Genomic DNA, 15,090 nt, shown 5'->3' with positions numbered 1-15,090 from the left:
ACGCACGAAATAGGGGTGCGGGTTTTATTTGCGTCAATGTTGGCAATTTTTTTTCCTAAATGAACCTTCCAAAAGTTAGGGTGCGGGGATTATTTGCGTAAATACGGTAAATGTATAGAATATTACTATAGCATTCATCATTTAAAATAATCTGAAATCATAACACATTTCAGAATGTACAAATCAAAACTTGGTAGGATCGATGAGTTAGGACACTTCTTTCTCCAAGCGGCTAACACTGTAATTAATAGACAATTTACAAATCCATGGCTGCAGGTTTTTGGGAGCAGAATGTGTTGCATGGGTGTTAGAAAAAAAGGAATAGTTATGATTCAGAGAGAGGTTTTTTCCCTGAGTGGGCTCTCATCTAGCCTATGTTGTGAAATCACACTAAAAGGAACACTTAACAAGGACAGGCGAGTGTGAAAAGAGATTGAAATAGAAAGAAAGCAGAGAAGAATAACACAATTTCAACATCTTCAAATACGAGGGATGATCAAATATATACAGGATTTTATTTTTTATTTAAATTCATTTTTTATAAAACACAAGGCAATTACAATTTATTTTTCCGCATAGTTTCCTGGTTTAGAAATGCATTTGTCCCAGAGTATGGGCAGCTCTTTGATGCCCTCATCGTAAAAAGAACAGGGTCGTGTCACCAGCCAGTTGCACACAAAGTCTTCCACACTCTCGTCATCTTCAAATCGTTGCCCTCCTAGAGCTTCTTTAAGTGATCCAAACAAATGGAAATCGCAGGGTGATAAGTCCGGGTTGTAAGGAGGATGATCAAGTGTAGTCCAGTGCCCCTGACAGACCTCCAAATGTCTCAACTTCAGATTTTCGGTCAATAGGCGAGGAACCCATCTGGAACACACTTTACGGAATTGTAGGTCGTTTGTGATGATTGCTTGATAGCTTCTATAACTGATTCCGACTTGTTCTACAATTTCTGATACACTAGCCCGTCGATCGTCATCAACAATGTCTTTAACTGCATGAATGTTTTGGTTTGTAATGCTGGTCCGAAGATGGCAATCATGTTGCTCATTTTCCACACGTTCTTGTCTTTCATTGAACTTTTAATTGCCAGGCAAACACACGCATCCTTGACTATGTTTGATCACCGAACTGTGCGGTCAATCTCTGGCAAATTTTTGCCACTGTAACTCCTTCACGAGCAAGAAATTTTATAATTATGCGTTGCGCAGTCGAGGGTGCACCTTTCGCTCCAACGTCGTGAGTGTTACTGATGAAACGGCGGGAAATATTTAACAGCATGCACCCCCCACTCCTAATGGTCCCGCCTAAGTATAGCAGAAGCGTGGGGCCAGTCCTACCAACTGTTGATGTTCAGGAACAAAAATCCCATTTATATTTGATCGACCTTCGTAGATTGGCTCTCTCCTCATCAGTCCCTGGAGATTGTGCTTGTACTTTGGTATTTTCTTTCTTTTTATTTCTCCTTCTTCCCAGACTGGTCTGTAACTGTTTAACCTGTTATGTGTTTCTTTTAATGTTTCCAACTTTCTACATAATTTTCAATTTCCCTTGCCCAGCAAACATCAGGTTTAGGTCTTTATGGGATCTTTCCATCTTCCTCTACCCAATCATCATTTTCCTTCGTTAACCGAGTTCCAGTCCAGGTTTCTTCTAGTTATACTATACTTGAACATTTTCACCAATCTTAGTTTGGGTCTCCCTTTTGTACGCTTTCTTTTTATCTGGGTCTCCATCGTATGCTTTGGTATCCTTCCTTCCGTCCTCTTAACGTGCCCAAATAATATGTTTTCCTCCATTCTGATTTCCTTCCTGCCATCCCCATTTTATTTTTCTATACTGATGAGTAAGTTTTGGATGTTTAGCAATTAAAAATCACCCACCTATGCAGGAAAATTTGCTCTTAAAAATGGCTAAATAAGACCCAAAAATTGGAAAATATAACCAAACATACGTACCTTCAATGGGTAATCTTTGTCACTAGTTCTGTTATATCAAAGATACAATTCATTAATACAATCTTATTGCACTACTTCAGTTAATTTCTTTTAAAGTTCTTTTAATTCCACTAGTCTGTCATAAATTAACTACCAATCATTAAACTGGGGTCAGTACCAAAGATATTTTAATTCACCACAAAATGTCAGATATGCACACTGCTCACTATTGTGTCATCAGACTTTGAAAACTACAGTAGAAGTCCGCTATAGCGAGTACGGCATATAACGAGAACTCCGTTATAGCGACGACTTTATTCCGGTCCCTTCAAAATTCCTATATTAAACTGTGTATCGTCCTTCGGTTACAGCGAGAACCCTATCACTGGCGCATCCGTTATTACGAGTGATTAAGCGCGCATGATTTTTTCCGTTACCAATATTTATGCACCCCAGCGATGATATTGCATGCGATCGATTACCTTCGGCATCGTTTCCTCGCTATGTGCACTAGCGATTTCTCTCGTCGGCATTCGAAGGCGATGTTGGAGTCGATTAATAATATCCGTCGACAGCTGTTCCGTAAAGAAAATTCGAAATGAAAGAGTATAACACGTTTTCGTAATAAATGCGTAAATAACGTGGCCGATAGCAGTTGTTAACTCGTAAAAATAAAGAATGAATAAACGATATCTTAATTTTAGTGTTATATACGGAAATTACGTAAGATATGGCAGAGTACATCACTGATTTCAGAGGATATTTCATATCTTCTCGCGTCTAGTTACGGATATTTACATGTAAATTTTTCGCGAGGAGGTTATTTCTCTACATGCGTTTCAAATATGTTTTCATGGTAGGCTACATATACGGTTAGGTTAGGTGACGCTGTTTGAAGAAGAAATCTGAGGTGTTTGCCACAGAAATCTCTGGAGTGATACGGTATTTCTCCGAATCCAAAACTTTTTTTCCCCGCAGAATCTAATGCGAAAACTCAAGGGTTGTTGCATTCGCGCCCTAACAGTGAGTTAATGGATATCACTGGTAACTACCGCGGTAACCACGCTGCTTCTTTTCACACGCACACAGAACTCATTGACAATAAACGACCGCCTCTTTACTACACATCGCTACCGGTTGTACAGTGTACAGTACCTGTGTGTTTCTCAAATCTGCAGAATGGCATCAAAACATGCGACCCTTCGAATTCTTAGAAAAGCCATGGCTACTCAGTGGCAGAGTCATAACGCGTCTATTGTACTTGACGCTTAGCAAAATTAAGGTTTATAGACAGCAGGAATATTTTCGTGATGGATAGTTGTATTGTAAAGATACGAGGAAAAGGTATTGCCAGCAAATTTTCAACGGGTTCTAGTTGATATTTTGATGCCAATTTTAAGTTAATGTTTATTAAACACTCTGAAATGTAGAATAATTGTGGAGCCGCAAGAAAATACGGCATAGGCCTAACTAAAGCCAATATTTGGCGTTAGCTTGAAGACAAAGAGCTAAAAAGAATGCGTACTGTACAAAAAAATGCATTCAGTGGTCCGCAACAAGGACGCTTTAAAGAAGTCGATGATGAAATTGTGAGGTATGTGCACGAAAAACGCAAGGGTGGTTGGCCATACCGTGGCGCAATAAACTCGTTCGTTGACTTTCAACGTTCGCGATTAGGCCTATACATCGCTAGCTGTTGAATTTGATCGCACCCGACAAGCGAGACGTGCGTGTAGCGGTAGCCGGTTATATCTGACGCTGCGTTAAAATAACAGTTTTATAGACAGCAAGAATAATTTCCTGATGGATCGTTGTATTGTAGAGACGCATGGAATAGGTATTGCCGGCAAATTTTCAACGAGTTCTCTTCGGTATTATGATGCCAATGTTAAGGTAATGGTCCCTTAACCCGCGGAAATAAAGAATAATTGTGCAGCCGCATAAAAAAATGAAATACGGCGTGACGAAAGTAAATGTTCGGTGTCTAAAAATAGTCTAAAAATGCGTAGGCCTGTATGATTTTACAAACTTCTTTTTGAGCCTGATTAAAATTTTTTGAAGGAAAAAGTGGGGTTCATCTTGGATTCGGAGAAATACGGAACTATATTTTTTTCAGAATGAAATTAAACATACACTTTTACGTAGTATCGGATTACGAAAAATAACAAACAAGCTGTAGTGTGGATATCATCTGCGGAAACGCAAGTTTTGAACAAACTGATTGCCGTTTCATACAGATTTTAAAGTGCATGAAGGGTTTTCCGACTTTTATGCAAAAATCGGATATAACGACAATCCGTTATAGCGAGTAAATTTTTCACTGCTATGAATTCTCGCTATAACGGACTTCTACTGTATTTGGGTAGGCTCTTTTAAGGCAATGTATCGGTAAAATTTGGTTAAAATTGTGAAAAAAATCCATTTTTAGTTTTTTACGTTCTCATAATGTTTATACCTTGTACTTTATTTTTGAGCTTTGTTTTATTTAAATATCAGCCATTTAAAGCCGTTAGTGGCCATTTAAATGACCCGGTGCAAGTGGGCGTTGCCGCCCATCGACACTATTCTTATGAATATCTTTCGTTTTTCGAAGATTTTGAATTGAGCGTGCGGGTTGGATGTAAGAAATTTTGTTGCTGTGGGTCTTTATGTTGGCTATTCTGATGGACTATCGATATATCGAGTGGAATTGGCGCTTATTTCAAGGATGGAGCTTGTCCATGTGTTGAATGTAAACAAAGAGTTGTGATCTCACATTTTGTGTTTATCATTCGTGTTTTAGGCCTACACTGCTTTTCTGTATTTCTTAAATGTTACATTTGTAATAAGTGTATTATAAATGATCCATAAACAATAACAGTATCTACTTAGTGCACGCAGCTTAGTTTTTGAGGTTGGGATTTGTGAAGTTGTGTAATTATCAGTGTACATAATGGGCAGAAGAATTGAGACTTGTCGTCGCCGGAAGAAAAGACCTAGTAAAGTGTTGGATAAAGTGAAACAATGAAATTTTTAACAGGAATAAGAATGTAAGTACTATTTTACAAGATCAAGTAGGGGAAGTTAAAATCCCCACACCAAATATTGTGCCCAGGGAATGCATAATGTAATTTGGGCTAAGTATCCGAAGGAAGTGTTTATGTCAAATAAAGAACTGGAGATTGCTGTAACATCAGCAATTGCTGAATTCAACATGGGTTGTGAAGAAAGTGAGAAACTAAAAGCTAATGTTAGGGGTGTACCGTTAGCAGCTCAGGACAGAAAATTAGTGTAATGAGGGACAAGCGTAGAATTGACCACAGTGGAGTGTCTGGGCGACAAGGGTTCAAAACAGCCCGAAGGAAACTAAAACTCTCTAAACTGCTAATGAGGCCAGGAAGAAAGCAGCAGAGGGTCCAACATATGGTGCTGGGGAGTTTTAAGTCAACTAGATTCAGGTACTGGACTATTGTTCATCTCTAAAATTTCAATCTCTTTTTCCTCAGAATTTATTTTCCAGCACTTTTCGAGATTCAAAATGCTCCTCATGCCACAGCTTTCAATCAATCTACTTGAAACGTTTAGGATAGTTTCAGATACAACATAATAACAAACTGATGTGCAAATTTTAAAATACATGCAGTAGTTCAGTGGCAATCTAGTTTTTTCTCATCATGATCATCATAAAATATATATAAAAAGTTAAGCCCATGTGAAATAATTTGTTCCTTTCAGTGTAATTAAAATTTGTCAAAACCCACACATCACTTCTTTTATATTGGTCTTTTAAAACCAATATTAAATTTTACGCCAGATCTGTTGAGCCGTTTGGCATGAGGAGCATTTTATAAATACATCGAAAATTGTTAAAAATATTGATAAATTTATGAATATCTCAAAAACTGTTATTGATAGAAACTTGAAACTTTGTTTGTTGTATCATGCTGATACTAATATTAAATGATCAAAATTCTAAGGTGATAGGATGAAAACTGTAGATTTTAGGATTTTCACAGATGCATTGCCTTAAAGTAGATTATTATATTTTTGCTAGCTTTTATAGTTCTGAAATTACTGACGGAGTTTTGGTGTGCACGCTTATGAAACGTACAGATTCTTACTGAGAGAACCAGTATTGGAATGAAACGATAGATGTATTCTAAGTCAAAAGGCAAGAACACAACAACATGATAGATGGAAGATTTAGGAACAAGTGAAAGCAATGCCAAAGTCAGCTTAGAGGTACACAGTATTCAAACTCATATCACCAATTATGAGAGTTTTGAGTGGGATGAAACCAAGCATAACATTTAACTTAATAATAATGTTATTGGCTCTACGTCCCACTAACTACATTTACGGTTTTCGGAGACGCCAAGGTGCCAGAATTTAGTCCCGCAGGAGTTCGTTTACGTGCCAGTAAATCTAAAGACACAAGGCTAACGTATTGAAGCACCTCTAAATACCACCAGACTGAGCCAGGATCGCACCTGCAAAGTTGGAGTCAGAAGGCAAGTGCCTCAACTATCTGAGTCTCTCAGCCCGGCCATTTAAATTAGTCCAAGAGCACTATTATGTGATAGGGTGTTTGAATTCAAAATTAAAACCAACACACTGACTGAAAAATATTTATTCTATTTAGTTATATTACAAAAGCAATACTGACATGTTATTATCAACAAACAAGTATGAAATTCATAATGCAGTTCGGTCGTGTAGCATCAATCAAATCAAGTAACAAAATATCGAAAATATTAACTAAGTAACATTCTGTTCAGCTATTCCCTAGTTTAACGTTCGGACAACTTTCAACAGTGCTACGCACACCAATATTTTCTAACTTCGAAGAAATCCTCCGTATTGCATGCACAAAACATACATTCCAAAAGACTGAGATAAAATCTCAGTATGTTGCAAATGCAGCAAAAGTTATCCAAAATAATTAAAAAATAATAACAATGCTGCAAATCTTTCAAAATAAATACAAAGAGAGCCACACACATTTTTCTCTGCATTAACAGAGAAATGTGTTGTTTTTTTTCCTTCAGGATTCACAACTTTAAAAAGATACTTGTATACCTATCCAGTTTCATACTTCCTTTAGGCCACCAAGTCAATGTCTGGGAATACTTTTTAAAGAGATTACATGCAACAGTGCATTCACAATGCGAAAATAATTAATTTTTCTTGAAGAAGCTTGTAAGTGTCATTTGTTTAGCTTTTTGCGGAGGAGATTGCTTCTTTTTAGGTGAGCTGTTTTTCTTGCTGGGAGCTCCTTTAGAAGGTTTCACACTCACTTCAGTTTTCACAGTCTCGCTGGCACCCTTTGGCGGAACTTTAGTGTCTTCCTTCTTTTCTTCTTCGGCTTCACTCCCGCTACAGCTCTCGTACACATACTCCTTCTTAGTAACTGGAAAGATGCAAAGAGATGTTATGTCTGGTATCAATAGATCAGGAAATGAAAACATGAAAGAAAAACAGCATGTAATCTTTAAAAACTGATGACCAATATATGGGCTTAAATGGTTAACATCAAAACACTGTCTCTATAAGACTGACTTCAGTCCCCTCAAAAAGTGGATATTAGAGAAGAGAAGGATCATGAACGGGGAAACAATTAATAGCCCCATGTGTTTATCACTTACACAGCATTGGAAAGTTCATTAGAAAGAAGAATGAGAAGAAAGACTGAAGGAGAGTTACAACAGGAACAATATGGGTTCAGGAGTGGAAGATCTACAGTGGACCCAATCTTTAGTATGAGACAGCTGATGGAAAAGAACTGGGAGTATGGAAAGGATCTGGTCATGACTTTCATAGATATAGAAAAGGCATATGATAGTGTCCCCAGAGAGAAGGTTTGGGAAACCATGGTTAAAAAGACACTCGGAAGAGAAATGTTAGAAACGGTGCAAGCAATGTACAACAACTGTGTTAGCATAGTACAGTGGAACCTCGATTCTCCGTTTCTGGAGGGACGATGAAAATATAATGTACAACACGGGAAAATGGAAAATCTGGGAATGAATGAAAACCATCAACAATTAGGCTAAACATTACAAAAATGAAATATGTATACCAGTAATTATAATCTTACAAACACTCCTAAATTAAACCAAACTATAGCCGCAATGAGCCTTTGACTATCAAGCGACCGCTGCTCAGTCCATAGGCCTGCAGATCACGAGGTGACGCATGGTCAGTGTGACAAATTCTCTCGGCCGTTATTCCTGGCTCTCTAGACATGGTTGCCATCTCACCATTAGACAGCTCCTCAGTTAAAGGTAATCACGTAGGCTCAGTGGACCTGGAACCAGCCCTTATATCCAGGTAAAAATGCATGACCTGGCCGGGAATCAAACCTCAGCCCTCTGGATGAGAGGCTGGCAAGTTAGACGGCGAAACCAGCATCAAACATTAATTACCGGTACGCAAGTTCAAAATCTTGATACTTTATATTCAATTTTACATGGGAAAACTTTGACAGTTTCCCATGAAAACTTCTTTCAGTTTAGCAACTTTGATTAGCCAAACTCTTCGAAAAATCTAACAACACCAAGCCAAATGAACACAAGTCGTTTTTAATTCTCTCATCTACTAAAATAAAGCACATTAGATACAAAAGCGTGCAACATGATGGCAAAATCCCTTCTTTTCTTAATCTTCCATTGCAATTTGGTCTCCGGTACACTGTTCGTAGCCAGTTTCTGCTAAAAATCTTGTACTGTGTACATTAGGCCTACATCGAATTTTAAAGGTTACATTGAACTCGAGAACATGGTTTTGAATGCAAGTATCGATTCTCAAAAGTTCTCGAATGAACTATATTCAATTCTGCCCGTGACTAATCCAGTCAAATTGGAAAGAGATAAAAAACATCAAAACTTCAGAAATTACGGTTATTTGTGACCTTGAGCTCAGCTGGAAAGCACGCTCGGTGCACATGTCAGTAGGAGTTGGAAATGATACAGACCATCTAAATGTAATGAGCGCAAATAAAATGACTGCGTTTTTTTTACATTTTAACACGAAAATGTAAAATTGCCAGTCTTATATTAGGACCAAAACAGTAATAGGCAATCACGTTCACGTCAACTGTTCTAAGTATTCTATAGGAACACAATTACTTATCCAATTATATTGAACTGTATTATATTTATCTATATACTTACTTTCCCGCGACCGAGGAAAATTACTGGATCTTCAAGCTATTCTCCATTTTACTTTGGCATTTGAAACCACAGTGCCTGATATTGAATGTGTCGCGTTGATTACCGGGAGCTGGCAAGTGGCTTCAATGGATCTACTCGTCTTCAACTCCTGCACGATCTTGGATCTTTGTATGTGTTCGATTGTGATGTAACTGTGCCTGACAGTGTTTAAAAACTTGCTCTTTTAACTGTTCTACGCTATTTGTAAACATTGTGGGACTTTGCCTAGCGCTGCGTGTGCCGCTCAGAGAATTGCGCACTGTTTTCTTTTGACTGACTTTAATTTTACTTCTTCTGAGTTTTACAGTGTTTACCCCCGTTCATTTATATCGCCTCTTCTACTGATCCGGAGTGTACTTAATCTTTTCCTTTTCCTATGCATTGTTTTTCATGTTTTAATCGGCTGACAATGACCTGGACTAGGGTCGAAACCGGTACCATTTCTACTTATTATTAAATGGGAATGTAATTTACTACATTTCTTATTCTTTTGTATTGAATAGGTTGAATCTATTTATAAATTATTTCAATTTTAACTCAAGTAGAGATGTCGGAAATGATACAGACCAACTAAATGTAACGAGCGCAAATAAAATGACTTTTTGTGGCCACTCTCTGCTTTATGATTTCCGAGTTTCTCTGAACAATATCACCTGAATGCGATGCTAAGATGGTCCCTTATGCAAGTTCACCGCCGATCGCTTTTCCAGTACAGTACCGGTACTTGCGCTAATTATCGCAATAACGGGGCATCAACACCAAGATCCATAAGTATGCCATAGCCGTCCTTTCGTGAGATACAGTTTATTTAAAAACGCTTGATTGAGGATTCAGCGTTGATGGGACTGAAATTTCTGAACGGTTGATCCGGGAAATCATTTCTTTGAGGAACAGATAATGCAGGAATTTTACAATGTGATTTAATTACTATGTTTGCGGGACCACGTAATTTGAACGCATAATCCGAGAAAACGTAGTTTCCCGGAACGAATAATCCAGCTTCCACTGTACTGACCCCAGTTGGAAAGACAGAATGGTTTAGGAATAAGACTGGACTAAGACAGTGGAGAGTGCTGCCACCTTTTTTTGTTTATTAAGGTCATGGAGGAAATTGTAAAGGAAACAAAGGAAGCCTATGGAGATAAAGAGATGAAGATACTGCTATTTGCAGATGATGTTGCGATCTGGGGAAAGAAAAGCAAAGGGCAACAACAACTAGATGTACTGAACGAAAAAATTGAGAAGTCTGGCATGAAAATCAGTACAGTGAAACCTCGATTCTCCGTTTTTGGAGGGACCACGAATAAAAAAATGTACAACATGGGAAAACGGAAAATCCGGGAACGAATGAACCATCAACAATTTGGCTAAACATCACAAAAAATGAAATATGTATACTTATAATCTTAAAAACGCCCCAAAACCAAACCAGACTGCAGCCCCAATGGGCCTTCCGTCCACCAATCGACCGCCCGAAGGCCTGCAGATTGAGCGGTGACGCATGGTCAATGTGACGAATCCTCTCGGCAGTTATTCCTGGCTCTCTAGACCGATGCGATGCTAAGATGATCCCTTATGCAAGTTCACCGCCAATCGCTTTTTCAGTGCTGCAGTACTTCCTCAAATTATCGCAATGACGGGACGTCAACACCAAGATCCGTAAGTATGCCGTAGCCATCCTTTTGTAAGATACAGTTTCTTGAAAAATGCGTAATCGAGGATTTAGCGTTGATGGGACTGAAATTTCTGAACGGTTGATCCGGGAAATAGTTTCTTCGAGGAACGGATAATGCAGGATTTTTACAATGTGATTTAATAAGGATGCTCGCGGACCACGTAATTTGAACGAATAATACGGGAAAACGTAGTTTCCAAGAATGTATAATCAAGGTTCTACTGTATCTGTACGCAATAAAATGATCACAAGTGTGATCCTCACGGATTATCCCTTCAATGCACAGCACTGCATATGTGCAAAGGAGAATATACTTGCTTCTTATATCTGCCTTACGAGTTTACAAATGTACCTTGCAGACAAACTCACTAGGTGTCACCAGTGTAGCAAAAAAACTTTGACTTTATGAATTTTCTTGCTGATCAGCTGGAGTGAAACAGTTATAACATTGTTTACTTCAGAGATTCGTGGTGTGACGTAAAGCCACTAGGAAAAAAAAAAAAAAAAAAAAAAAAAAAAAAAATTGTGAGCAAGGACATCCCTAAGACTGAAATGTGGCAGTAGCTACAGTAATTGTTCAGATTTGCATATACGTATGTAAAACATTCAAAACTCTTAACATTTTGACTTCATCATCATCATTGGTTTGCCCTTCCAGCGAGCCAGGTAGGGTGTTTGAAAACGAGTGTCTTCCAAAGTTGCCTATTCAAAAACATTTCGTTGTCCAAGACAGATTCCCAATTCCATCCTCTTATCTCCACGTCTTCCCTCAGTTGGTCCATCCATCATCTTCTTGGTCTTCCAGCTGATCTTCTACCTGTTATTCTCTTTTCCAAATAAGCAGATGGTAACGTTGTGCTATTCATTCGTTTAACATGCCCAAACCATTTAAGTCTAGATGACCTTTCCTCCATCGATTCATTTAGACCTAGGTTAGATCGGATCTCATCATTTTTCACAGGATCAAGTCAGGTCTTTTGGAGGGCAGTTCTAAGAAATTTCATTTCACAGGCTTGAATCCTACTACAATCCTTTGATGTTAGTACACAGGTTTCCAGAGAATATGTAAGGATGGGAATGAAATATGACTTGTACAGGGTCATTTTTGTTCTTTGTGGAACCTTCTCATCCGATAGTAGGTGTCTAATGATACTGTAAAAGTTAGAGCCTTAGGTTACTCTGTTTGTTATTTCTATCTCAGCTCTGTTATTACTAGCCATTACGCTTCCTAAATAACTGAACTGGTGTACTACTTCAACTTGGTGGTCCTGTATTTTTATGTTGCATTCTGTATTATGTCTGCTGACTTTCAATGCTACTGTTTTTGATGGGTTCAATTTCATTCCATAATCATCAAACTTCTTACACCACGCATTTAGATTATTTTGCACTCCCTTCTCTGTTTCATCCCATATTGCCAAATCGTCTGCAAACACCATAGCCTGAGTATCTTTATTACCTTTTCCTTTTAGTTCCTTTAAAATGGTATCCATAACTGCTATGAATAGAAGAGGTGATAAGGCACTTCCCTGTTGTACTCCTTTGGTTGTATTGAACCATTTAGAGTGACCATCTCCAATTCTGACAAAGCTTTTAAATTAGTATATAGCATTTGGATCTTCCTAATAAGGTACTCCGTTACACCAAGTTTTCTAAGACTTTTCTAAATAGTTGATCTAGGAACATTATCATACGCCTTCTCAAGGTCCATAAACACAATAATTAGGTCCTTTCCTCTTTCCCAGTGTTTCTCTGGCAACTTCCTCAAAGCAAATATCAGATCTGTTGTGCTTCTTCCAGTCCTAAAGCCATGTTGTTCCTCTTCTAAGATAGGCTCTAGTATATACCTTACTCTGGCTTCAATGATCTTCTCCATAATTTTAAGGCTGTGTGATAAGAGGGTAATTCCTCTGTAATTTTCACTTTTCCTTCTACTCCATTTCTTAAAGATAGGAACTATCACACCTTTTGTCCAATCTTCAGGTATTTCGTTATCCTTCCATATTGTTCTGAGAACTCTATACAGCCACTATATTCCTGGTGAAACAGCAGCTTTAATCATGTCAGCTGTAATTTCATCAGCTCCTGCTGACTTACCACTTCTCATCCTATGTAGAGCTTGCTCTACTTCTGTCCATGTAATTGGGATATCTCCCTACATTGTTTTCTGTCCTACATTTTGACTTATTCAAATAAATAAAATATTTATTTTGACATAAATAATTTTTAAACTATTTTTTTCTGATAATAATGTATTATTTTTGAATGAAAAACCATAATATTTGAAAGAAATAATAAATTGCACATTTGAGGGTTAAAGCAAGTGGTTGTTTCACAAAAGCAGGGCAAAAGAACTTACTGATATAACCCTCTTCATCCGTGAAGGTGCGATCCACCATTTTCTTCTTACGCTTGCGTCCCCTGTTCGGCTCCTGCTGAGGTGTGGATGGTATGACATCACTGTCATCGGGTTCAGGCTCTAGGTCTCGTCTGTCTTCTTCCTCCTCACCGTCGTCTTCTTCTTTCCCAAAAATGTCTGCAGGTAAAACAAACAACAGGGCCTTAATATATCCACAAATAAGGTTTCATTTGGAATATGATTTGTACACTCAGGAGAATACTGATTTTACACATCCGTAATAACTAGTTTCTGTATTTACTTAATAATTTTTTTTTAGATTTCATTTAAAAAGGAAAATATATCCATACAACTTCACTAGTACACAAAATGCATGCACTGTGATTAAATCACTTGTAATGTCCTTATGAAGGGGTGTCAGAAAATAACCGGAATGACTTTTTTGTATTTTAATAATCCTGCGCTGGAGTTTGCAGGTGGTAGTACTGGAAAGTCTGAGCTTGAGTGATACAGTGCAGGCTTCTCAGTTGCAGGAGAGCAGCTAAGGAAGGAGGCCATACCCAACACGGATCTCAAATTGCAGCAGCGTGCTTCACTTAGATTTTGTGTTCTCCTCAACACAAACAGCGGAAATATTGCAGCCAGCTTATAGAGAGGAAGCTATGGGAAAGACGCAAGTTTTTGAGAAGGACAAACGCTTGTAAGGAGGGTAATACTGATCTTGAGGAGGCTCCACGCCCTGGAAGACCCTCAACTACGAAAACCGACATCAATGTGAACACAAGTGATGCGTTATTGTGGGAAGACTGCCATTTAACCATTGAATAGATTGCTGGAATGATAAAACATCTCCTACGATCAGCTGAAGACATTATACACAATGTTCTAGGACACAGAGATGTTCCAGTCAAGTGGTATGATGATTGATGAACAGAAGGCTCACCGTGTGATTGCATGTCAAGAATGGAAAGGGAGACTTCAGCAGGAACCAGAATTTTTGGACAGGATTACAACATGTGACACGTTCTGGTTCCATTATTATGACCCGGAGACTAAACAACTAAGTTCCCAATGGAAACATCCTTCCAGTCAAAGACCCAAAAAGAGTCAAAGTTCAGGTGAGTACAGGGAAAGTCATGCAGCTTGTGTTTTTTGATAAGCAGGGTATTATGTACGATCATAAAGTGAAAAATCAACGAACTGTTCCTGCTGATTACTACTGAGATGTGTTAGAGGGACCACTGAAAATAAAAATTGCAGATAAAAGACCAAACTTTGCTCAAACGGGATGGATCCTGCACCAGGATAACGCACCTGCGCATCGGGCAATCAAGACACAAGACACAGTAACCGAATTGGGCATTGAGGTGATGCCATTTTTAAGTTTAAAAGGTTGGTCTCTTTTGGCAGCTAGCAACGTTGACCTGGGCAACTTATCAAGTTGTTAGAACAACCACAACCACAGTGATGCTACCACAACACTACTGCAACCCGACGAAGATAAAAACAGGAATGATAATAAAACCCATAAATATCACCAAATGAGCACAAGAAGCAAAATACTTACCATCGAGCAGCAGCAGCATTAACAAAACCAGCGTGGAGGGCACAGAACATAAGGGGAAAAGGGCAGGATTGAACTAGCTACTTGAGCTGTTGCCAGGTCAACATTACTAACTATTAAATGAAAGCAAGATTAATGTTTAAATAACTTGAACTTTACTTAAAAATTAGGAAAAATTTAAACAGAATTGATGAATGAAAACTAAAGAACAAATAATAAATTTGTAAATAACCTCTTTGAATTATGGATAAAAATCAATTTTTAAAGCAATATATATTATGAGTGCGCACTCGGATAACAACGTGAAATAATTTTTATGTAGTAATAAAAGAGTAAATGGAATTTTTTAAAAATAATAATTCAAT

General features: G+C 38.1%; 1 protein-coding gene across 2 annotated transcripts in view; it reads right to left on the bottom strand.

Moving 5' to 3' along the window:
• Window positions 1-6,530: 6,530 nt before the first annotated feature.
• LOC136879006 (DNA polymerase delta subunit 3) overlaps window positions 6,531-15,090 on the bottom strand; it is a 90,010-nt gene continuing 81,450 nt past the window's right edge. For both annotated transcript variants that reach the window (XM_067152692.2, XM_067152691.2), the window contains exons 10-11: window positions 13,162-13,338; window positions 6,531-7,326 (exon numbers count right to left, since the gene is read on the bottom strand). In XM_067152692.2, the coding sequence (XP_067008793.2) occupies window positions 7,094-7,326; window positions 13,162-13,338 (410 nt within the window). In that variant the 3' untranslated portion in view covers window positions 6,531-7,093. The remainder of the gene's footprint in view (window positions 7,327-13,161; window positions 13,339-15,090) is intronic.

This window comes from Anabrus simplex, chromosome 8 (assembly GCF_040414725.1).
Source record: "Anabrus simplex isolate iqAnaSimp1 chromosome 8, ASM4041472v1, whole genome shotgun sequence".
Lineage (NCBI taxonomy): Eukaryota > Metazoa > Arthropoda > Insecta > Orthoptera > Tettigoniidae > Anabrus > Anabrus simplex.
Note: the sequence above shows the minus strand (reverse complement) of the source record. Positions and strands in the feature narration are given on the sequence as shown.